The 25,962-nt window shown below is 48.6% G+C and overlaps 1 protein-coding gene across 6 annotated transcripts in view; it reads left to right on the top strand.

Moving 5' to 3' along the window:
* The first annotated feature begins 4,843 nt into the window (after nt 1–4,843).
* Nucleotides 4,844–25,962, top strand: part of SCNN1B (sodium channel epithelial 1 subunit beta) — an 80,923-nt gene continuing 59,804 nt past the window's right edge. For 3 of the 6 annotated variants that reach the window (XR_014017656.1, XR_014017657.1, XM_081257000.1), the window contains exon 1: nt 4,857–5,092. Coding sequence is in view for 1 of the 6 variants with exons in the window: in XM_081257001.1 (XP_081113127.1) it covers nt 21,200–21,224 (25 nt within the window). In the remaining 5 variants the exon portion in view is untranslated. Of the gene's footprint in view, nt 5,093–12,700; nt 12,764–20,948; nt 21,225–25,962 lie in introns of those variants that run through there. The other 3 variants (XM_081257003.1, XM_081257002.1, XM_081257001.1) reach the window with 3 other exon arrangements.

Raw genomic sequence — 25,962 nt, 5'->3', positions numbered from 1 at the left:
GCGTTCTTTTTCTCCACAGCAGTTATACCATCTAAAAGCTTCTTTGTCTTGTTTATTGTCTGTCTTCCCTGACGAGATTGTTAAAAGAGTATTCGAGTGTTTTAAAGTCACCAAGCTGCAGCCTGACCTTTCTCAAGCTTCCTGGATGCAACTGAAAACCTCAATAGCAGAGTTGCAACGTTTGTTCCCAGATCTTCCTTTTCCTCAGGTCAAAACCCCAGAAGCTGATTAAATTTTTCATCTAGGCCAGGAGAGAGAGAAAAGTGGAAAGGTATGTGCTCCAAATGACCAGGTGAGCCCTGAGCGCCAGCCTGGCTGTGCCCTGTGTGATCTGGCCTCTGTGGTTGGATTTCTGGGAACAAAGTGGAAAGTGCCAAGCTTGGCAGGGGCTGGAGGCTTTTGTGGCGACTGGCCGGGGAGCGGGGAAGACCAAGCTAAAGAGGCCTGGTGGTGCTGGGAGCAGAGGCTGCACACTCAAATGTCCGCGGGGCATCAACGTGCAGGCAGGCTGGGTGTGGGGACTCTGGGCACTGCAGGAGTGGGGAGTCACAGGTCCATTCAGCTGCCACCCAGCTCCAGGTCACTTAGACCAAGCAGGAATGGAAGCCCTGTTGTCCCCAGACCTCCTGACTGCTTATTTTCTAGAGAATCAGGAAGCTGATTTTTATGAGCTATTCTCTGACTTTTAAACATTGGTTCAAAAATTTTTTAAACACGTGATCTTACAAAACATGTTTGAAAACTGGATTTCCTCCATTCCCCCTCCCCCCCACACACCCTACTGTTTACAAATCTGCAGTTTAAAAAAATGCTTAAGAACATGGACTTTGGTAACAGAGAGACCTGGCTTTGCTGCTATTTGGGCAAAGATCCTTGACATCTGCAAGTCTGTTTCTTTATCTGTAAAATGGGAACAAAAATAGAACCTACCTCCTAAGATTGTTTGGGAGGATAGAGACTTAGCAAGGTGCCTGGCAAATAGTACCACAGTTCAGTATTAGTAGTAGTAATGGGGGGGAAGGGGAAGCCAAGGGGGACTATCCCAGGGAGAGAAAGTGGAATAACAGAAAGGACAGGCATGGTGTAAGCTGGCATGCTGCGGTCAGAGAAGAGGAACACCCAAGCTTGCTGTGGCCTGGGGGAATGAAACTGAAGATCCAGGGACCCACCTTGATCAATGGACCCAGATAAGGATTTTGCCAACAAAGCCAGAGACCCAGCACCCAGGGCCTCCAGACCTGCAGGTGGTACTGCATCTCTAAGAGGCTCTATGTCTCAGGGGGTGGCACAGGTCCCAAGCCATGGCTTCCCATTCTGTACTTAAGCACAGAATTTGTCTGATTGAGCCTAACTGCAGGACTTTACATCTGTGCTTGTTGTAGTTTATCTTCTTAGTTTGGAACCTGACATTCCAGATGTCAAGATTCTGTAACTGTCCCTCCTGACTTCCTTCTTTTGTAGTTTGGATAAAATTTTCACCAGAATCACTTAGGAGTCTTCAGTTGCAAGCAACAGACACCCCAACCCAAGACAGCTTAGCAAAAAGGAAATGTATAGCCTCATGTACCTGAAATGTCCAGGGGTAGGACAGGTATGGCTTGCTGTGGGTCAGACGATGAAACTGGGACCTAGTTCCTCTCTGTCGTCCCTCTGGATGGGATTCATTCTCATGCAGCCTCTTCCCAGATGCAGCTCCATATCTGAACAACTTGGAAGCAGGTGGGACTCCCTAAGAGTTCAAAGGGAAAGTCCCTGTGTAGAGTTTCATTGACATGGTTAACTTTGAGTTGTGTCTCATTCCCTCCTTTGAACCAATCAATATCCTAAGAGGAATACAATGTGTTATTTCTAGGCTGGGGTAGTATCAACCCTGAATGGGGTGGTGATACATGAAATAAGCATCACCAGGATCAAAATATGGAGTAGAAGTAAGGAAGGGGTGGTGACCCACTTCCTTAGGGGGAAATAAAAAGAATAGTTGCCTTATATTTTACACAATGTCTTGTTTAAATAGTGGTTATAACGGACAGCATTTAACACCCCACTGATCCCCAGGGCTGGCTTGGCTGATCTTGGATCCCTTTTCATATCTCATCATCTCCTAGAATTGCACTAACTTGATTACAGAAAGCAGGACTATTCTTCCACAATAGAATATAAATATTCAATAGAACATTTTGGGGTCACTTACCTCCCAAACCACTCACGAATCTATCCAGACGTGAATTCATCCAACTGTGCCATAACTCAGCCCACATGTCTTTGTCTAGAAAAAGGTTTTTGGTTTTGTTTTTTGTTTTTTTTTGCCAAATGATCCATAGTTCTAAACACCTGACAAAAGTCCACGTGGACTTTCTGACGTCCTTCAGCCAACTCTGAGAACACTCCTCTCCATGTTCACAACTGCTTAAAATACATACTTTAAAATATGTCAGCCTGACATCAACCAGTTCGTAGTTCCTATACACCCCCCAAACTCCAGCTCCCCCGCATTGGAAATCATGACATAAAGAAAGACATATCATTTGTACAAAGCCGCCCACAGCAACACAGTCCCAGAGGAGATGCACCCAGTGATGTTCAACAACAGGGCCTGGCCAGGGAAGCAGGGTGTGAACCAAAAGGAAAACCCTCCAAAATAACATGCATTGGGTGGAACGATATGATATTGCCATTTTTGTAGGTCAATAATAGTCTAATATCAACAATTTCAATGGTCACAATTGGATATACTAGGTTTATCAAAGCTAGTGGTTTTTATACTAATGGTTTTCAAAGTGTGGTTTACAGACTTCTGGTGGAGGGGTTGTGGGGGGGAGTGGGAGTGTGTCCCAAAGATCCTTTCAAGAAAAACATGAAGTCAAAATTATTGTCATAATAATACTAAGATGTTACTTGCCTGGTCACCATGTTGACATTTGCACTGAGGAAAGCAATGGTTGACAAAAGCAATCGTGGGTAAAATTACATGAGGCTGGATTTCCTTTATTTATTTCCACTAAACAACATAATGCAACAGACTGAATTTAGAAGCAGATATATGAATCCACCTATCTTTTTTTTAAACTGAAGTATAGTTGATTTATGATATGGTGTTAGTTTCAGGTACACAGCAAAGTGATTTGGAGATATATATAGTTTTATGTGCTCTAAAAATTTAACTTGAAATAATTCATACTGTACAAATTAATCTGCAGCAGTGAAGTGCACAGGCTCTGGATTAAGACTGACTCTGGGTTCAAATCCCGACTCTGATGCTACCTAGTTGTGTGACCTTGGGCAAGTTACTCAACCTCCTGTGCCATAGTTTCCTCATCTGTATTACCCCAGGGGATTGCTGTGAGTTTTAATATAAGTGCCTAGAAACACCATCTGCCACAGAGTAAGCACTATAAACGTGTTTGCTCTCATTGTTATTTCAAGTCTCCTGCTTTTTTCATTCATGATTTTGAAGTCTTTGAACATTCATATGCATAGGTGGAATATGTTCTTGTTCAGTGCTGTATAGTATTCGATCACATAAACATTCCATTATTTTTCTAAATACTGACAGTGATGGGGTCTTTCTGCTTGTAGAGGTTCATAAATTTATAGTGGCAAAAAGCCTCTCGGATGGCTAATTTTCTCCAGCAGGGCTCAGCCTCTGTGATAGACAGAATAACAGCCAAAGATGTCTAAGTCCTCATTCCTATAACCTGTTAATATGTTAATATGTTAAATTACAGGGCAAAGGGGAAGTAAGACTGCAGTTAGAATTAAGATTGGTGATCAGTTGACCTAGAAATGGAGAGACTATCCTGGATTATCCATCCAGGTAGAACAAATGTAATTACAAGAGTCCTTATAAGTGGAAGAGAGAAGCAGAAGAGAGAGAACCAGAGATGTGGTGTATACAAAAGACTTGGCCTGACATTGCTGGCCAAGAAATGCAGGCAGTATTTAGAAGCTGGAAAAGGCAAGGAAATAGATTCTCCCCTAGAGCCTTCAGAAGGAGGACAGTCGTACCACTTCTTGATTTTAGTGGTGTCATACTTCTGACCTCCAGAACTGTAAGATAATAAATACATTTATGTGTATTAAGCTAGTTACATTTGTGGTCGCTTGTTACAGCCACAAGGGAAAAGGAATAGTCTCTAAATGGCAAGACAAAGACAGGCTGACATTTGGGGTTTGCCATGCACATGTGAAGTGAAGATACTGAAATGATAGTCCTTGGAACTGATGAGAAGAGGGAAGGAAATGAAGATTAGAGAAGGGGGCCTGGCAGCATGCTGAGGCTGAAGCACAGGTGTAGTGGGTGTCACTGGGAGGAAGCCAAAGGTCCAAACAGATGGGGCCTTCAGGGGCTGACGAGGATCTGGGAGTGACCTTGGAGGATGTGGCTGAGGCCAAGGAAGGAGAAGGTCACTGAGAAAGCAAAGGTGAGGGTGAGGGAATGCAGAGGTAGGGTGAGGGAATGCAGAGGTCGGGTGAGGGGCAGGGAAATCAGCTGCAGAAGCCTATTCCTATGCAAACTCCTTGAAGTTCTCACCTTGCCCAGAGGACAATCTGTGCCTGCGGGGGTGTGGATGTGATGGGCGTGGTCGTACAGGTGTGCGCGATGTGTCCATGTACACCGCGGGGCAGGATGGAGTGTTGCACGGGGCACGTATGTGCTGGGGGGGCGGGGTAGGGGACTGTGGGTACAGTGGTCTGTCTGGGGAACACGAGGATGACGGGGTCTGTGCGTACATATTGGTGCCACAGGTCCGGATGTGTAGAAGGAGAATGCGGGGTGTGTGCGCGAGGGGTCCCGGTGGGTGTGCCGGGCAGACGTGGATGCGGAAGCGGGCACGAGGGAGCGTGCGCGGCAGGAGCTTGTTTCGGGGGAGAGTGAGAAAGAGGGGCGGCGAGGAGCCGGGCGGGCGCGGTGGCCCGGGCCGTCGGCGCCGCCAAGCCCCGCCCGCCGCGCTTCCGGACTTTCCCGCCCCGCCGCCCGCTCCCTCCCAGTCCCTGTCCGCGCGCTCGCGGCGCCACCTTGACAGCTGCCCAGCCGCCGCCGCCGCCGCCGCCGCCGCCACCCGCGCGCATCCCAAGCCGCCGCGGGAAGCAGGTACGACAGCGACGCCGGGCTCCGCGCCTTCCCCCGCCGCCCACCCCGCCATTTCCCACCTGAGGGCGCTCGGCGGCGGCGCCGGCGGCGCTGCGGGCACCCGGCCTCGGGCGCAGGGGGACCACCGCAGAGGATTGTGGGGAGTGGGGAAGCCCCCGGATGCGAGCCGAGGGACCGGGAGAGGGTGATGAGTGTCTGTCAGGGGCAGCAGAGAGGGCGGCAGCGTCCTCGGCCCCGAGGGCGGGCTGAGGTGTCGTTCGGGAGGGCGACAGCAGCGACACCTGAGAGTGCGGGCTAGGCGCCGGGACGCACGCCTTTTCTGGAATTAGGTCCTTCTTGGTGTCCCCATTTTACAGAGGAGAAAACTGAGGGTCAGAGGCTGGAGACGCCTCCCCGGGTTCCAGGGACAAGTTGCTGAGCCCAGATTTGAACCCAGGGAATCTGACCCCAGAGCCCACCCTAGCCTCCCCTGCCAGCCCGCCTCTGGGCAACGGGGGTTCATTCCCTGAGTTGTCCCCCTTGGGGCCACACTGGGAGGAGGCCAGATCCGGAGGCCCTGCTGTCTATCCCCCAGAGGGGCATATGTCGGAGATTTGGGGGTGCTAGGCAGGGGGTGGGGGCGGACAGCTGGGGCAGGACCTCTCCCTCCAGTGTGGAGGGAGAAACTGAGTCAGGGGGAGGTTTCCGGAGGAAGCAGCAGAGCTCCTCCATCCACAAGAGGCAGGACAGCTCCCACACCCCATCTCCACCAGGGAGTGAGGGCAGAACAGCCAAAGCGGCGGTTTGTCCCTGACAGCGGAGCCCTCAGAGAGTCCATGGGGGTCCTGTGTGAATTGTTCCCCAGGCTTAAGCCTCCCTGCGGCCTCCACGTGACATCCACCAGTGGCCCAACGTACCTGCCCACTGAACTGTGTGATGCCGTGAGGAGTACACAGATCCATTCTCCTTTGTCTGTAAAATTTCAACTCCTGACCTCCATGCCCCCGCAAAGGTAACTGCCTTCATAATTTGGTGAGTTCCTTCTAGGCCTTTCCTACACCCAGGCAGTCGTATACATGCGTACCCATAGGAGGTATGTAAACTGCAGAGTAATGTTGTGGGTGGATGTTTAATAGAAACGGTATAATCCATCCACATCATTCTGAAACTTGCCACCCCCCTCCACCCAGTTATCATTTCTTTGAAAGTTATCCAAGTTGCTGCATATAAATCTAGCTTATTTATTTTAACTGCTGCCTTGTTTTCCACCATGGATATGCCTACTGATGGGCAGTTAAGTTGTAAAAATTAGGGGACTGTTTCATATTTCAACCTCTGCTGTAAATTGACATCTCTGGGTTAAGATTTCTTTGTACTTTGTCCTAAACTAACTTCACAGGATCTGAATTTGGGGGACAAGGTCCCCTGTTCTCCACTGCACATGCATGTGCATGCACACATACACAAGGCATACACACATGCACAGGTGCACATACGCACATCTCTATGCTTCTGTCTGTGGACAAGTACAAACACTACACCCCACTATCTGCAGTTGCTGCTGAGCCCAAAGGCCTGGGGTTGAGCCAGGCCACAAGTTCTGCCTGTCCAGACCCCAGTGGGGAGAATTCCCATAAGGGACCATGTCCAGGAGTTCCCTCTAGACACTCTCAATGCCGTCCCTGCCATCTAGTAGGACACAGAAGGAGTTAGAAACCATGCCTGACAGACTGGATGTCCAGGGTCCTATCTGCGTACCACAAACTTTCCAGGTCTGGGCTGTACCGTGGGAGTGTGCTTGCCCTAGAACGTGGGCCAGAACCATCAAAAGTTTGGTGGAAGGCCTGATGACAGCTGGTTGAGGAAAAGCTAGAATCAGAGCTGTGTGCATCACAGTCCCAGCTCCACCTCTTCCTAGCTTGGGCAATAATTCCCTTCCACTCTCTGAGCCACAGTTTCGCATCTGTAACCCGGGGATGATGAAGATGGCAGCCTCCCAGAACTGTTGAGTGGATCAGTGGGATGACGGAACAAAACACTTAACTCACTGTCAGCACTTGGAAAGCAGGAAGTCTTATCTTGGACACAGGAGACCCGGAGATGGCCCCAAGGTTGGGGTGGTGCTCAGGGCCACCATTCGGGACCTCGTCCACTTCCCAAGTGCAGGTCAGAGAATCTCAGTGCTGAGTGGGACTGGGATGAGAGCTCAGCTTGTGAGAGCCACGCCCACCTCACAGTGAGGTCCAGAAGTGTCATGGCACCTACAAAAGACCTACTGTGCGCCTAGCCCTGAGCTAAGATGCAGAAACAAACTGAGATGAGGTTCCCGCAAAGCAGACCTGTGTGCAGCTTTTGTGAGGTCCACACTCCTTTTTCAATTTTAGCTGACTCCCAAGATTTTAAAAGGTGGGATATGTCACATAAAACTTGATATTTCTGGATCCTCTTGAGAAAAGAGGATCAGAAAGGCTGACAGCTCCAGCCCTAGCATTCGGCTGCCCCCTGGGATGGGGCAGGCGCCCTCCAGGGTAGCACAGTCCCCACCTGGCCCACCCCTCATTCATAAAGAGCAGCATAATATAAATGTTAATAACACAGACTCCACAGCCAGCTTCTGCATCCCAGCTCTGGCATGGATTAGTTGTATGGTCTAAAGCAAATTATTTAGCATTTTTGTGATTCGATTTCCTCATATGGAAAATAGGGATAATAAGTAGCACTTGCCTCAGAGGGCTATTTTAGGCATTAAATGAATCAACAAACCTCAGCCTCTTACAGCAGTGCCTGGTGCATGGAAAACACCAAGTGCTGATGAAGCTGGTGATTGCTGGTGGTGGTATAAGTTGCCTGGTCCCTGTAACAGTGCAATTTGTATTCCAAATTGTACTCCATATAAGATGTTATGGGAACACAAGTGAAAGAGGAAAATGTTGTCCTCTTCCTGCTTTTCCAAGGGCAGGAAGAGGACAACAGTTCAGGGAAAGTGACAAAAAGGAGGGGACTTCTAAGGTGGGTTTTGAAGGATGAATAGGAGTTTCTCTGGAGCAATAGCGTGAGGAAGGCATTTCCACACAGAGGAAACAGCCTTTCCAAAGGCCTGGGAGCATGACCAGGTGAAGCAGGTTTAGGAAGTGACAGTAGTGCAGTGTGACTTCGGGTAAAGGTAGCTCAGAGCACAGGGAGAGGGAAGATGGATCTGGAGAGACAGAAAAGGACCTGGAGATCCTGATGGGGCTTGCGGCAAGAAAGGAGATGTACATTTCTTGTGCCTTACAGATGCCCTTATAATCATCAGCCCTGTCATCCTCATAATGCCCCAAGAATCAGGTTTCTGGTCCCCACTTACTGATGAGTTAGAGGCTCAGGGATGGTAAGTCACTTGCTCAAGAGCTCACATGATGGGTCAGTGGCTGAGCTGGAATCAGACTCCAGATCTGTCTGATTCTAAAGCCCATGCCCCCTCTCTGAGCCTCAGTTTTTCCACTGTAAAGTGGAGTTAATACTAGTAAAACCTACTGTGTGGGCTTGGTGTGAGGATGAGATGAGAATGAATGCACAGCCCATAGCACAGCCCCTGGCACAGAGCAGTTGCTGTTGTTATTTTGATTGAATGAAGCCTGTGTTCTTCCAGGCCTCTCACCCTAACTCATACCACTGCCCAGCCTGAGATAGGGGTCCCCAGGGAGTGGATGTCCTGGGCCATTGGGTCTCAAGTTGTGGTCCCTGGACCAGAAGCCTCAGCATCACCTGGAGATTTTTTCAAAATGCAGATTCTCAGACCCAGTCTAGACCTACTAAGTCAGAGACTCTGGGGGTGGGCCCAGCAACCTGTAATTTAACAAGACCTCCAGGTGGCTCTCATGAAAGCTAGAATTTCAGAATCACTGGTCTGGAGGAAACCTTCAAATGAGATCCTCTTTGGCCACCTGCACCCACCTCCCTCTAGAAGAGAGGGTTGGTGGTGAGAATTCTGCCCTCGCAAAGACCAAACCTGGAGGGGATGCCCTAAGACAAAGGCACATCCCCTCCAGCATGGGAGGCTGGAAAGAACCACTTCTTTACAGATAGGAAAGTTGCCAAGGGGCCTAGTGGGGGTTTTATTCTCTAGAACTTGCTCTCCTTTCTAGTCTCACAGCCACCAGTGGGCCCACCTTGAGGGCCTGGGGCAAGATTTGACTTTCAGAGGAGTTATTTTCTAGCGCGGGATCAGGGAGCTGAGGACCTGTCCCCCTCGCAGTAAAAGCTCGCGATTAGAGTCTCTCTGTGAACAGTCTCTTCTCCCTTGGCACCTTGAGAACACGTGTCCAGGCCCAAGTCTAGGTTGGGGACAATAATATTTTGCCGAGGACCTCCAATCAAGAAGCAGGCCCACTCCACGTGTCTTCTTCAAAGCGCTGATCGGAGTGGGGAGGCAGTACAGCCTAATGGGTAGAAGAACGGGCCTTGCCTTAAAGATAGAAGTTGCTGAGTCTGGCTACATAAAAATTAATTTTTTCTGCATGACCAAAACAAACAAACAAAAATCCATAAGCCCAGGCATGCCAAACTAGTAAAAGTATTTGTCACTTTTATGACAGAGTTAATTTCATAGAGAGCTCTTATAAATGAAAGACGAATCACGTGATCCAAAAGCGGGGGCCGGGTGGGGGAAGGAATAGAGGATATGATTCTACTGTTTACATAAAAAGAAATACAATTGAATTCAAACAGATGAAAAGATGCTGAACTCTGAAAACAGAAATGCACAACAAAAACACACTGATTCTGTTTTCCACCTGCAAGTTTGCTGGGTAACACTCTGTGCTGGTGTGGCAACCGGGATTCTGACTCTGCTGGTGGGAGCACAAATTGGGGCAACCTGAGGCGGGGGTAAGAAAACTGTCAGTATTGAAGATGCTCATACCCTCTGTCTCTGCCACTTCACCTCTTGGAATTTATCCAGTGGATATCCTTGCACTGGGCACATCATGTTAGGACAAAGATAGTCTGTGTGTGAGAGCAATTGATTGGAAATGAGCTAAACATCCACCAGAGGGGAACTAAGTACTGTACATGTCAGGACAGCCATGCAAGAGAATATGATGCAGCCATTCAAAAGAAAGCAGTAGCTCGCATGAATAAATGTGAAACCATCTCCCAGGTGTATTGTTTTTTTTTTTTACATCTTTATTGGAGTATAATTGCTTAACAATGGTGTGTTAGTTTCTGCTTTATAACAAAATAAGTCAGTTATACATATACATATGTTCCCATATCCCCTCCCTCTTGCGTCTCCCCCCCACCCTCCCTATCCCACCCCAGGTGTATTGTTAAAAGAAAAATGCAAGGTATGGAACAGTGTATAGTGTTCTACCACGTGTGTGTGTGTGTGTGTGTGTGTTTTAAAAAGGGATTCAATGTTATATGTGTATATATTTGTATATGCACATTAGAATCTGGAGGACACACTAGAAGCTGGTTAACTTTGAGGAGGGAAACTGATAGATGAGGAGACTTACCTTTCATTGCATACAATTTGGTACTCATTAGATGTTTTTTCCCTCATACAGTTGTTATATTATAGTTATAAAATCTAGCCACATGTATCTTCTTTCTCCTTATTTAAAACAAGCATAAAAAAAAAAAACAAGCATAACACTAGAGATAAGGTTAACTCCCCCTTTGGCTATGACCCAAATTATATAATATGTTTTCAAATAAAAAATGAATTATGGTTTTAAGTAGGGCCTTTATCACAAAAGAACAAATATTGTATGATTCCACTTATATGAGGCGTCTAGAAGAGGCAAATTCAGAGAAAGTAGAAGAGAGGTTACCAGGGGCTGAGGGGGAGGGGTGGATGGGGAGTTAGTGTCTAATGGGTACAGAGTTCCATTCTGGTTGGGTTGATGAAATTTTTCTGAAGATGGATAAGTGGTGATGGTTGCACAACAATGTGAATGCGTAACGCCACTGAAATGTACACTTAAACATGGTTGAAATGGCGACCCTTTTGTTCATGTCTATTATGAATAAATTTTCACTGACAGCGTATTAGCAAGTTAGTTTTAAAACAATTAGCTGGGTGGGAAAAGTGAAAGTGTAATTGCTGGTAAGCCAAGGCTACTTTAATTTTGTGGAACAGATTTAACTCCTTTGATGTAAGACACAGGCAGGAAAGGCTGGGAGGGGGGCTGGTGTGGCATCTTGCAACTCCAATTATGACATTTCAATTCACAATCTTTGTAAGACAATTATGTTTCAACCTGCATCTTGACATTAAAGTATATCTTTACCAAAAAAAGGGTTAAAATGGTAAATTTTACGTTGTATATTTTGCCACAGTGAAAATATTTAGGGATGACAAAGAAACAAGTAGGGGCTTTGATATCAGATTGCTTGGGTTCTAGTCCTTGATTCCACCACTTCTTAGCTGTGTATGCTTGATCAAGTGTGTGTACTTCTTTAAAGCCCCAGTTTTCCCACCTACAAAATGGGGTTGTCAGAGAGTACCTGCAAGGAATCCTGCAAGAACTAGATGACTTTATCTATACAGAGTGCTTGCTCTGCATCTCTGGAACAACTGTAGGAGGTCAGGTTTAAGAGGATAGGGAGGCTAGAATCAGCTACTGGACCAAATATTAAGACCAGCAGATTCAGGTGGAGTGAGTTTATATACAGGGAGTTTATAAAAGAACCATCTATATTTATATATCACTTTGTATTTGCAAAAAAAAATTTTTTTAATGCATTTCCATAGTGTAAACTCACAGAATGTCGAGTCAGACAAAATTATCTTGGCTGGTGGGAATCCACCAAAGATGCAGCAATTCTAAACCTGTGGCCTCCTAACCTACAGAGATCCGAATCCTGACTCTGTCACTTATTAGCTGTGTCACCTTAGGCAAGTTACTTAACCTCTCTGTGTTTCACTTTTCTCTTCTGCAAACTGGAGGTGATAATAATTCTCACCCCATTAGGGATGTTACGAGGATCAAAGGTGTCAAGTGCTTAGGGTGTTGCCTGGCCCACAGTAAGTCCTAAGTAATTGTTAAGAAAAAAAATAAACTTGAAATAAGCCTGAAAGTCTTAGCATTTTTGTTTTTAAAAGAGGAATTTATTTTTTACACTAAGGAAACAATATCCTAGCAAAGATACAGTCAGGGGGCTGAGATGAATCTGCAGGACTTCCCTGGGATGGGTTGGGGAGGCCAAGATAAGGTAAGAGGGGGCCAGCTGATGAGGGATGAGGCGGTAAGAGGCTCCGAGGGCTTCAGGGATTTTCCCAAGAGGCCTCACAGTGATAACAGCAGAGCCCAGATTCAGCCCCAACTTTCTCCTTCTCCCCAGTGTCTTGAAGATCAGGGGCCCTTTCCATGCAGACATTTGGGACAATACAGGTAGCTTTGCTTCCTCTTGACGTGCCGGGGAACTCACTCCCAAGCTGAGGCCTGGAAGGAGGGCTAAGACCTGGGAAGCCTGGCACACCCTCCTTCAGGAGCCGCACCTGCATGCCTGTTCCTTCAAGGACCTTAAGTGGGGGCTAGATTGCAACCTCCCCAAACAAGCTGATTCCTGAAATTCCACTCTCACCTGTCTGTGTGTGGAGTTTGTTGATTTTCCTGGTTGAGAGGCACCGCCTCCCACCACCCCAGGAGGATCACCTTTGTCCTTTCTCAGCAGCTTGCACCACAGTGAGAAGGAGTTTGGCTGGTAAGCGAGAGACCTTCGGGGTCTGAGGCTGAAGGTCGGGGTGGACCGGAAGGCAGCCTTTGAAGGGCTGTTTTAGAGATTGGGGGGGGCAATGTAAAATGTTTAGACGTGTGCTTGGCACGGGCTGGGTGCTCCCAAGGGGAAGGAGGGGCGTTTACTGGGCCTGGGGGGCCTGGTTTACTGCAGACTGCCTGGGGAGACCGCTCCTGTCCTCAGAGCATTGCTGCCACGCCTTGAGTGTTGAAATCCCCCAGACGCCTAAATTGTCTTCTTTGGACAGTCAGTTGATGTAACGGTTAAGGGTTGGGAGTTAAACAGGGTGGAGTTGGAGCTTAGCTCTGTGTGACCTTGCGCGAGACACTTAACCTCTGAGCCCCAACCCTGGCCTGTGGATTGTAGACAATAGGACCTCCTGCAGGGTCGTAAGTAAGCAAGCACAGCACAGCACCTTAGCAGCTGGTAATTGACCCCCATTCACTGGCCCCACCCTTCTTACTGCTCTGATTAACTCCAGAAATGCTGTTCTAACCCTGCTTCAAGAAGGGATGCGGGTGGGGCAGTGGGAGGAGAGTCCTGGGCTGAAAAGACCGAGACACCTGCAGAATTCAGGGAAAGTTGAAAGATCAGAATCGGCCTGGGCGTGTGTGTCCCAGGAGGGGTGACACTCAAGCGCAGGGTGGACCGGCTGATTGCAGCTTGCTGGCTGGTGGAGCAGGACCCGGTCTGGGCCTCACCCTCCCTGACCCCTCTGACACCAGATGGCAGTGGGTGGCAGCCTGGCCATGGGATGACCCACCCATTGGGCAGATCTCCCTGCATAGAAGAAAGAACCTGGCAGAGCAAGGCGGGGGGAGGGGGGGCATCAGACACATTTCCCGGCCTTTGGGAATATTCAGGGAGTGTTTCCTGAAGGCTACAACACTAGTTCGCAGGGATCTAAACTTCTAGGGGCCAGATTTTGTCTATTTTGTTCATTGCTTCACTGCTGCAGCCCCAGCTCCCAGTAGACACTCAATGAATATTGGTTGAGTGAATGAATGACAGATGGCTGGATGATTGCCAGTGATGGCCTAGGCCCTGGAGATACAGGGTAGAGCAAGTCACACGCCTCAGCCCCCAGGAGACCCTGACACCCTCACCCGAGACCCCCTCTGCATCCTCACTCCCACTCTTGAACTCCCACTGTGGCCCACCAGTGGCTGGGCCTGAGGTGGGTGGAGCCGTGTACCTGTGGGATCTTAGGATCTAATTGGCTAAAAACTCCTCCCTGCAGCCAGACAGCTCCAAAACTCATCTCAGTCACTGCAGACGGTGCGGCCACTCTGTCTGGGAACCATGTTATTTTGCTTGCCTTGTGCACAGGGATGAACTGACTTCAGTTTATCTCAACACAAGATATAGTTCGTCAGAGAAATGCGGGCCCATGTGGCTTTCTCCTCTGTAATAATAATAGGCAGCATTTTAAAAGTATACACTACAGGCCGGGCACAAACGTTACATCATAGAATTTGTTCAGCGACCATAAAGGTACAGACGCTCTCCCTCACTTGACCTTTGGAGAGACTTGTGGGGTCTCATCATATTATTCCAACAGTCCAGTGAAACGGGTGATGTAATTGTCTGCATTTTGCAGATAAGAAAGCAGGCTCAGAGAGGTTAAGTAGCTTGCCCAAGGTCACACGGAGCTAGCAAATGGTGGGGCTGGGATTCGAACTCAAGCAGTCTGACCACAGAGCTCACCCTGCCTCTCCTCAGCTTCCAGATGAGTGTGGAGGAGGAATGGAAATTTTTACTCTGTGACAATGGCTCTCAAAGCCCTTGGTTTACCAGCAGCGGAGTATAAGGTTTCAGCTGTTCACCCCCCTAGGACCTACCCCGGGTCGCTGTGTGGATGAAGATCCTAATCTCCCCCAACAGAGAAGGGCAGGAGCCCAGCTTGAAAATGACTGTGATTCTTGGGGCAGCAGCCCCTTGCTGGGCACCAGATTCTCAGCCTCCAAATCTCCCTGGAGGCCTGGGTGAAGGCCACCTGGGGCCCAGGAAACCCTCCGAGGCCAGGCCTCCCTCCCAGGGACTTAGTTCCAAGGCCAAGCTGGATTTCAGAGGTTGGCAGGAAATGGAGACTTAGCAGGAAGTAGGAGGGACCAACAGAGAAAAACGTTACTCTTTTTTCCCTTTCTTGTCTCTGATTCATGCCTTTCACCTAGTGTCTGAGGAGGAACGTGTTTATTGAACACACTCCAGTGCAGTGGAATCCACTCTGGAGGTCTAGGGCACAGAGACCTCAACTGACCCAGCACTTGTAGAGTGCTAACTATAGAACAGGCATGGTGAGCAGTGTTTTACCTGAGTTACCTCATGTAGTCTGCACAGTAACTGTATCGGGTAGGTACATCATGGTCACTGCCACCACCATCATCATCATCATTATCACCACCTGCATCATTATCATCCCCATCCTCTCATCACTACTCTCATCGTCATCACCTTTATCTTCATCATCATCAGCACCTTCTCCTCCTCATCACCATCATCCCCATTATTAGCATCATCTCCTTCATCACCATCATCACCTGCAGCAACATCATAGTCACCCACATGGCTTCCCAGACCCAAGACCCAATCTGCAGATAGGGAAACAGACCTAGAGGACATGACACATTCATCCCCTAGAAAGATAAGCATTGGGCTCTAAAGTCTAAAAGACCCAAACCTGATTCCTGACTCTGGCACTGTTTAACTGTGTGACTTTGGGCAAGCAACCTAACCTCTCTGAACCTCTCCAAGCCATTGTCTGTAAAATGGGGATAAGCATAGTTCCTGCCTCATTGGGTTGTGATGAAGGTCACATGAACTGGTGCATGTAAAGTGCTGGCCCAGGGCCTGGCTCAAATCATAAAAGCAAAACAAACAGGAAAACACACAGGCGAGGACAGCAGTAGTTAAGGGGAGAGCTGGGAGCGTTTGGCTGGGAGTTCCCAGCAGCCCTGCATGGCCAGGGGCAGGTGTTGCCCAGCGTGAGAACGAACAGTACAGGGCTAGCGTGGGGCAGCTTGGGGGCAGGATTGGAGAGAACACTTGAGAGCCCTTCTTTCTTTCCAAGGAGGTAGGGTGGGGAGGGATGGGAAGGGGACCTCTCACCTGGAGCAGGGCCAAGAGTTCAGAGTTGGGAGCTGCGGTCAGTCTAGTCTGAGACAGAGCGGGGGGGCAGGATCTTTTTCCAAGTTGGATGGAGGAGGTTCCAGTAAGAGCCAGCCACTCCCTGCCCCAGACCCAAAGGGCTCCCCAAGCCTGCCAGCCTGCACCTCCACCATCCATGGTGGCGTTTCCTTCTGGGCTGCCTCCCTTTTGGATGAATTGTTTCTGAATAGCAGTTAAGGTGGGCACCCAAGGCCAATCTTGTGCCAGGCAACATGAGCACCTCACCTCCAGCCTCCAGCTGCACAGGCCCAGGGGTGCCGTTCACACCGGGTACACTGTGAATAATGCCCTCTAGGGTTGTGCAGTGCACAGTCACACGAGGCAGCTCTGCTAGCCTCCTTCTTCCTGAAGTGGGTACAGAATCTATCTTGGGTCCCCCAGGTCTGGCTGCAGCTCAAGGCAGAGAAGGTTGATTGGTGTCTGGATGCCAGTTAAGATGCAGAGGCCCAGGTTTGCTGCCCAAGGCTTGTCCTTGAGAAGGTTGTGTCTGGGCATCGTGTTGACTGGTGATAGTGATGGATTATTGAGAGGCAATATAGCAAAGTAGTTATGAGAGCAGCCTCTGGAGTCATGCAGACCTGGGTTCAATTCTGTTCTACTCCTGTCGCTCTGTGACTTTAGGAAAATCACCTGTGCCTCTGTTTCCTCATCTAAAAAATGGGTATATGATAATACACATGGGCATATACTAGTCCCCCCTCTCTCGGGGAGTGAGAAGGAAATGAGGTGATTCGGGTAAAGCTCTAAGGACAGTGCCCACCACGTAGCTAAATGGTCACTACATGTTAAGGATCAATGATATCACCAGCCAGGGAGGTGGGGTTCAGAGTAGCCCACTGGAAGGCAGCTCCCTAAAATCCTGCCAAGGTGATGAAGGATTTAGGGTCCAATCTGAAGTCTTTGGCTCAGAGCCAGACCAAGTCAATACTTGATCGGCCCTTGTCAACATAACCTTTTCATAATCAAGTGCTGCTAAGGTTTCAGAGATTGTGTAGGGGAGATTATGTGCGTAAATACTGGGAAGGACTGCAGTCCAGGCCTCCAGGCCCTCAATTCATTCCTCCAGCCCAGAGGTTGGCAAACTATGGCCCAGAGGCCAAGTTTGTGCAGTCCATGAGCTAAGAATGGCTTTTCTGTGGTTGAAAAAAAAAATCAAGAGAAAAATCATATTCTGTGACACATGTAAATTACAGGCAGCTTAAAATTCAGTGTTCATAAAGAATTATTAAAACACAGTTGTCGGGCTTCCCTGGTGGCACAGTGGTTGAGAGTCCACCTGCCGATGCAGGGGACGCGGGTTCATGCCCCGGTCCGGGAAGATCCCACATGCCGCGGAATGGCTGGGCCTGTGAGCCATGGCCGCTGAGCCTGCGCGTCCGGAGCCTGTGCTCCGCAACGGGAGAGGCCACGACAGTGAGAGACCCGCCTACCGCAAAAAAACCAAAGAAACAAAAAAAACAAAAAACAAAAAACACAGTTGTGCTGGGAATTCCCTGGTGGTCCAGTGGTTAGGACTCCATGCTTCCACTGCCAGGGGCCTGGGTTCAATCCCTGGCCGGGGAAATAAGATCCCACAAGCCGCATGGCACGGCCAAAGGAAAAGAAAAAATGATTGAGCTATGCTCAGTCATTTAATATTATCTCTGGCTGCTTTCACACTCCCATGGCTGCACTGAGTAGCTGCGACAGCTACTCAGTGTAATTGTGGTTCCATTATGCAGACGAGTTTGGGAACTTCTGTCCCAGCCCTTTTTGAGTCCCTACTGTGTGCCTCTTGCCATGCCTGGGAGGGCTGTCCCAAGCTCAGAAAGCTTACCCAGAGATGAGGCACCTTTCCTGCCCCAAGGCCTATATGCTTGTGCCCCATAGGCCTGATTTTGTGTGACCTACACAATAATTTTTTTAATGTTTATTTATTTATTTAGCTGCGTCGGGTCTTAGTTGTGGCACGCGGGATCTTTTGTTTCTGCGTGCGGGCTTCTCTCTAGTTCTGGTGCGCGGGCTCCAGGACGCGCGGGCTCAGTAGTTGCAGCATGCAGGCTCTCTAGTTGTGGCACGTGGGCTCTAGAGCCTGCGGGCTTAGTTGCCTCACGGCATTTGGAATCTTGTTTCCCAACTAGGGATCGAACCATATTGGAAGGCAGATTCTTAACCACTGGACCGCCAGGGAAGTCCCCCACACACAGTAATTTTTAAATCAGGACATTTCACTTTGGCATCTGGGTTTCCAGATTCTCTTGAAAAATTGGAAGATCTGGCCATCCTGGGCTCACATTTCCAAAGAGCAATGATCAGCTGGATCTAACCTGGCTTCATTTTTTAACATCACCTTCTTGGTCCCTGGAAGCATTTGAGTTTGAGACCCCTGACTTTATGGCAAGGAACTCTAGGCTAGCGCGTCCTAAATTTTAACATGTACACGAGTGCCGGGGGGTCTTGGTAAGTGCAGATTCTGACTCAGTAAGTGAAGTGGGGCCTGAATATTGTGTCTCTAACAAGCTCCTAGGTGATGCTGATCGCCTGGTCCTGGTACTTGAGTAGTAAGGATATAGGCCTCAAATTTAGCGTGGCCCAGAATCTCCTAGGGGGCTGTGAAAACCCAGGTTAGTTGTTCAAACCCAGAGTTTCTGATTCAGGAGGTCTGGAGTGGGGCCTGAGGAGCTGCCTTTCTAACAAGTTCCCAGGTGATGTTGCAGCAGCTGCTCTGGGGCCAGACTTTGAGAACCATTACTCTAGGCTAGGCACTGGTTGACCCATCCATTGGCCCGCACCTAGGCTGGGGGCTCTGAGGTCCCCCAGATGGCAGGATCTTTATTCCCTCTGAGGTCAGGCTCCTTGACACCCAGCTGTCGCCTAGGAAACCAGGTCTTTTTTTTTTTTTTTTTGGTTGCATTGGGTCTTTGTTGCTCCGCACGGGCTTTCTCTAGTTGCAGTAAACGGGGGCTACTCTTTGTTGTGGTGCGCGGGCTTCTCATTGCTGTGGCTTCTCTTGTTGCAGAGCACGGGCTGTAGGCACTCAGTCTCAGTAGTTGTGGCACGCGGGCTCTAGAGTACAGGCTCAGTAGTTGTGGTGCATGGGCTTAGCTGCTCCGCGGCATGTGGGATCTTCCTGGACCAGGGCTCGAACCCGTGTCCCCTTCATTGGCAGGTGGATTCTTAAGCACTGTGCCACCAGGGAAGTCCCGGAAACCAGGTCGTTATTGGCTTCTTCAGTCACTGTCTCTTTGACCCAATCCAAGCAGTTTCCTCAAGTTCATATCGACAGTTTAAAGATGGAATTGGAGCCCAGACGTGGGAGAATTTTCTGTCCATGTGTTGCACCCCTCCCCCATTACAAAGGGTTCTGATTCTTGCATCTTAGGATCAAAGACCTCCTCCAAAAAGGTCTCACGTTAGATACCACAGGGGGCCCTGCTCAAGAGGATCTGAGCCCCAGAGATGGAGTCTCAGGTGGGTCTGGGCCTGCAGCTCCAAGCCTGAAAGCCACAGGGCAGGAGGGGAGAGGCCACACCTGCAGATTCTGTGGCTGCTGCAGCCTCAGGGACGGGGCAGGGCCCTCTGGCAGGTCAGGCCGGGCCCAGCGCCATCCACCACAACTGCCTTGAGCAAGAATGACCACCTGGGCCAGGACCGGTTCCCCCGAGTCCTTGAAATTGAGAGGGCCGGCAGTGGATCTGGATGGGTGAGCTTGAGGAGATCAGAGATTACAAATTGTTTCATTCTCTTCCTGGACACTGAAGGGGGCAGGGACTCGCTGCCTCATGGGGGCTCTCTGTTGGCTCCAGAAGCCAGAAGCCCCTGCCCACTGTCTGGCTCAGGCAGGGCCTGCAAGTCCTACATGACAGGATGGCACGTGGGACCTGGCCCCGGTGGGAGGCAGGTGTACTGGGGCGGCTGGGCCAGCCCTTTACAGACCCAGCTGTCCCCTCACCCACTGGGTGACCTTGGGCAGCCAGCTGTCTTATGGAGGCAGTGGCTCCTTATAGGACTAACTTGAAAATGAAACGAGATGATGTGGACAAAGTGCCATGACAGTTCCTGGCGCACGTTAGGTGCTCCACAAACTGCAGCTGCTGTTATCAGCATAATAATAGACATTAATTATTAATTATGATGACTTAGTTACATAAATGCTCCACCACAGCCTCCCTCCCATTCTCTTGCGGCCTGGCAGACAGAACAGCGTGCTTATGCTCATAAAAGCACCTCTTTGGCAGCAACTGGATTCATTTTAATATTCAACTCAAAGTGCCTGCTGTGAGCTGGCCACAGTCCTAAGTCAGCGCCGTCCAGCATAAATGTAACACAAGCCACAAACAGGAACCACATAAGCAATGTAAAGTTTTCTAATAGCCACACTGAAAAAAAAAAGTAAAAAGAAACAGTGAAATTCATTTTAGTACTGTAATCTATTTTATGGAACCCATATATTCAAAATGTTATCACTTGAACAAGTAGTCAGTATTAAAAATTATTGATGAGATTTTTTAATGTTCAACATGTCTTTTTAAAGTTTTTAGTTGTGGTAAAACACACAGAACATAAAATTTACCATTTTAACCATTTCTAAGTGTACAGTCAGTAGTGTTAAGTACATTCACATTGTTGTACAATTCATCTCCCAAACTCTTTTCATCTTGCAAAATATTAGTATTTTCTGTCTCTCCTCTTTGTACGATTTCTCACGGAAAGGACACCTGAGTTCGATGACGCTTCCGGTGCCCAGTAGTCGCCCCATGTGGACTGTGGCTCCTGTATTGGCTGGAGCAACGAAGAGAGAGGCCCAGTCACACCGCAGGGAGGTTCAAATCCCAGTGGAGGGAGACAGGCAGCAAACGAAGAGATTAGACAGTTTCTGATGGTGTTGGCTTCTATGGAGAGAATAAACAGGGCTGTGGGGTGCTGGGGGTCAGGGTGGGCCTCTCTCAGAGGTGGCATTAGAGCTGAGGCCTCAAAGAAGAAGCAGCTCTATGAAGATCTAGGGCAATTGTCCCCAACCCTGCCTGTGCATCGGACTTTGTGCAGGAGTTAAAAACATATATATACGGATACTGTGACCTGGGGAGTCAGAGCTGCTGTGCATGAGGCTCTGGCCTGTGGGTTTTTTAAGAGCTTCCCGAGTGATCCTGATGCTGGGCCAGGAGGGCTGTGGAAGCTGCTGGGGATGGATGATTCCAAGGGAACAGCAGGTGCAAAGGAGAGGTGGCACGATCTTGGCAAATTGGAAGAGCAGAAATGAGGAAGGGTGAGAGGGTAGGAGGTAAGTCTGGAGGGGGGCAAGGGCCAGACCTCACTGCCTCTCCGGGCCATGGTAAGGAATTTGGGTTTTATTCTAAGTGTGACCAGAAGCCATTGCTGGACTCACTGCAGGAAAACTGCAAGGCCTTTTTGTCAAAAGCTTGGACACTCACTCTGTGTCTCTGCCTAAGTTTTTTTTGTTTGTTTGCTTTTTTAATTTTTAATTTTAATTAATTTATTTTTGGCTGCGTTGGGTCTTCGTTGCTGCGTGTGGGCTTACTCCAGTTGTGGCGAGCGGGGGCTACTCTTTGTTGCAGTGCGCAGGCTTGTCCTTGCAGTGGCTTCTCTTGTTGCAGAGCACGGGCCCTAGGTGTGCAGGCTTCAGTAGTTGTGGCTCGTGGGCTTTAGAGTGCAGGCTCAGTAGTTGTGGCGCAGAGGCTTAGTTGCTTCGCGGCATGTGGGATCTTCCCAGGCCAGGGCTTGAACCTGTGTCCCCTGCATTGGCAGGTGGATTCTTAACCACTGTGCCACCAGGGAAGCCCCTCTGCCTAAGTTTAAAAAAAAAAGAAATTTAAGGTGCCACTCGTTGCCTTTAATCTGGTAATGAGGAGGGACTTGCAAGGCAGGAGTGTATTTTCATGGAAGGTTATGGCATCCTTTGGTTGAGGGAAAAAAGAATAGATTCACCCCTAAGCCGAAATCATTCCTACTTGGGGGCAGGGGATAGACTTACTGACCCCATTGTCCTGACCCTGGAGTCGGGAGGAGCCCTCCAGCCTGCTCTCTCCTCACCCCCACTCACCCTCATGCCTACCAGTTCCTTTTCCCTTACAGGTTTTACTAGTCTGCTAGGGCTGCTAGAACAGCTACTACAGACTGGATGGCTTAAGCAACAAAAGTGTATTTTCTCACAGTTTTGGAGGCTGGAAGTCCAAGATCAAGGTGTTGGTTGAGCAGGTTTTGCAGAAGCCTCTCTCCTTGGTGTGCAGACAGCCGCCTTCTCACCGTGTCTTCACATGGCCTTTCCTCTGTGCATGCCCATCCCTGGTGTCTCTTTGGGTGTCCAAATGACCTCTTCTTATAAGAATGCTGGTCAGATTGGATTAGGCCACCCTATGGGCTTCATTTTTTCACTTAATCACCTCTTTAAAGACCCTGTCTCCAAATACAGCCACATTCTGAGGCACGGGATATTATAGCTTTAACATATGAATTGGGGAGGGAGGGATGCAATTCAACCCATCAACAGCTCAAAGTGGCGGGTGGATGGAGGGAAACCAGGTGCTTCCCCCCATCCCCTGCCCCCGCCTCTCCCCCCGACCCCCAGCACCTCCTCTCTACACATATAAGCAGTAGCAATAATTGGAATGTTTAGGTGAAGGGCACCTTCCGGTTAGGAAGGTTTCCAGACATAAACAATTCTTGCAACCACACCGAGGCATAGCAGCTGGATGTCAGCCCTGCCCCCCCAGCTCTGAAGTCCAGACATATTTATTGAGCAACTATCATGTGCAAAGTTCCAAGTTCAAACATTGGGGAATCTGACCAGGGCCCTCATCATCCAGTCAGATAGATTAGAAAGGGACATAAATAGCCATGATACAAGGCAGAGGGGAACAAATCAAACAGGAGCGGGTGGTCCACAGAAAATATTATGGGACTGAAGAGGAGGGAAGATGACATCCATTCAGTGAGGACTGGGAAACTTCGTGGAAGAGGTGGCATTGGAGTTGGGCCTGGGGCAAAGGCACTCCAGGAGAGAAACAGCATGAGTAAAAGCAACCTGGTGGTAATGTCCAGAGTATCCATGGGCTCCAGCGAATGGTCCATTGGACATGGTATGAGAAGCACAGAAACTGCTCCAGGCACTCATCTCTCTCTATGTGCCAGATGCTGTGCCGGGTCCTTCACATTTACAATTGACTCTTCACACCAACCCAGTGAGGGAGAGACTATTTTTCCCTCTTTTTACAGATTGGAAAGCCAGGGCACAGAGAGGGTAGGTCAATTCCACACAGTCACACAGCGAGCAAGTGACAGAGCTGGGATTCGAACCCAGCTTCTTAACCATCACCCATTTTGAAGGGAATAAAAGGAGACATGGAGGTGGGGGCCATACTATAAGGCCTTTATTCGCAGACACTGGGAGCTGTTGAAAGTTTCTGACAGGCATGGGACAGGTGACATCTGAGCCTCCGGGAAGTGCCGTCCAAAAACCAAATCATTCATTTAGTCCAAAACCAAATAATGCATTTATTGAGCTGGGAAACTCCCCTTCCAGCACCTGTCCTTTCTAAAGCAGCCTTGCAAGTAAGCATGTAAGCTTAGTGGCCACCTACATGTTGTCATCTTTCTTTCCCCTAATAATGGTAATACTAGCCAACATTTGTTCAATGCTATGCCAAGTGCTTTATATGCATTATCTCATTTTAATCCTCACTGAAAACAAACAAAACAAAACAAAACAAAAGCCCAGGGCTTCCCTGGTGGCGCAGTGGTTAAGAATCCGTCTGCCAATGCAGGGGACACGGGTTCGAGCCCTGGTCTGGGAAGATCCCACATGCCGTGGAGCAGCAGCCTGTGCGCCACAACTACTGAAGACTGCGCGCCTAGAGCCCATGCTCCGCAACACAAGAAGCCCCCGCAATGAGAAGCCCGTGCACCGCAGTGAAGAGTAGCCCCCACTCGACACAACTAGAGAAAGCCCGCGCGCAGCAACGAAGACCCAATGCAGCCAAATATAAATAAATAAATTTTTAAAAAAGCCAAGGGAGGGAGGTGCTATTGTTGGCCCCATTGACAGATAAGACAGCTGAGGCTCAGAGAGGTGATGTGATGGGTCCAAGACTCCACCCAAGTCTGCCTGACTCCAAAGCTCTCATTTTTAATGATAATAGAATAATTCATGTTTCCCAGTGAAAAACAGAGAGAGAGAGAGAGAGAGGCTAGACCTACTACGTGAGCCTCAAAATATTACCCGGTTGACCTTATTTTTCTGACTCTAGTCAGGGACACTGCATTTTATTCCCAGTGCAATAACCACCTGCCTTCTCCACTTCTACCCTCTCACCCCGCACCCCTGGCACCTTCCAAGGCTCAGCAGATACTCTCCACTGCAAGTTGCCTCCAGCCTTGGTAAGGAGAGAGTAAGGAGCAAATGAAACTGACCACATTCTTCTCTGCCAGCTGTCGACACATACCAGCCACCCTGGGCAAGTGGCCACTTGCATGGCTGGGTAGGGGCAAAGCCGTGGGCTTGTGTGCACACCATTGGCATCCCTGAATCCCAAAGTCATCTGTCCATCAGGACACGATGACTCTGCTCCTGGCACCGGGCCTAGCGGGCAAGGTGTTTTCCCATGTAATTGTGATTGTACAGGATAAAGCCTAGTGTAGCCAAGTCCTCGGCAATAAGGAAGCAAACACAGCATTAAGACTCTGTCAACAAGGTTTTGGAAGACAGGAACCATCCAAGAAATACACGTTCTGATGCCGCCACCTTTTCTGAAATCCACCTTGGGCTCACCCATCCCCAAGAGGAAAAGAAAGGTCCTCTTGCGTAAATTATGGAAAGAATTGCCGAGCTACTGGAGACCCCAGCAGATTTTCCTAGTTGATTGACTACCTCTCCCTTTGGTTTGGTTTGGGTTTTTTTTTTTAACTTTAAAAAAAACTGTAAAAGTAACAAATGTTTGGAAAATAGTTACAAATATTAGAACACAAGCTAAAGTATACATCCAATCTGAACTTCTTTGAAAAGCCCCATTTCTGCCAAATAGTAGATACTTAATCCCAACCAATCCAGCATCTTCCCTGTTCCCTTTCCCCAGAATTTCCCCTAAATTCTAGGAAGACTGCATTTAAAAAAATTCTTCTATAATTCCCATTGCCCTAACATTTTTCCTGACAATAGATTTTTCCATAACGCTATAATCTCACTTTTATCACCTAACATTCTATCATAAGCTTTTTCCATGTTGCTATTAAAAAATCATTTTCTTTTATTATTTTTATTATATAAGCAATATATGTTCATTGTAGGAATCTTCCAAAACACAGATAAACTAAAAATAATTTTTTAAAAATAATCCAAGATCCTTCACCCAAACGTAATTACTATAAACATTCTGGTTAATTTCACCCACTTTTTTTTTTCCCTGTGCACATTGCTACCTAGAAATTCATAGTTTTTTTTAAAACAAAAATAATTAACCATTCTTCCCCAATATTCCATTGTGTGCTTCTATCATAGTTTGTCTCATCCTTCTGCTCCTGTTGTACATTTATATTTTCTTGCCATGAGCATCTGTGTTCATGCAAGGAAGCCAGGCAGTGAGGGATTAATCACCACAAAGTGTGGTCACCTTTCAAACCCACCTGTGGCACTTGGTCACCAGGTGGACAAGGAAATGACAAATCAGGAGTACTCTGGCCTCATGACAAGATGGGTCCTCCAGGGTTTAGCATATTGGCCAAAGCCCAGATGCACATATGTTTCTCCTTTAAAGGCCATACAAAAAGAACATGTTTTTCTGGCAGCTGTGGCCACATCTGATGCCTTGTTCTTTGGGGTCTTCTGGCTGGGGTGGCAGGATGTGTGTCAGGCTACTCCTAGGATGGAGGCTGATATAATCCTAGACCCAGGAGCAGAGAAACCTACAGAACGGGTTTCGTAAGAACCCTGACGTGCACAGCGGCTTGGGGCCAAGGGGTCAGCATGGCAGGTTGTTTCTGAGTTGCAAGTACCAAGGTATTTTATC

Source organism: Mesoplodon bidens (assembly GCF_964165515.1).
Source record: "Mesoplodon bidens genome assembly, chromosome: 15".
Taxonomy (NCBI): domain Eukaryota; kingdom Metazoa; phylum Chordata; class Mammalia; order Artiodactyla; family Ziphiidae; genus Mesoplodon; species Mesoplodon bidens.
This window is presented reverse-complemented; position numbering and strand designations above follow the sequence as displayed.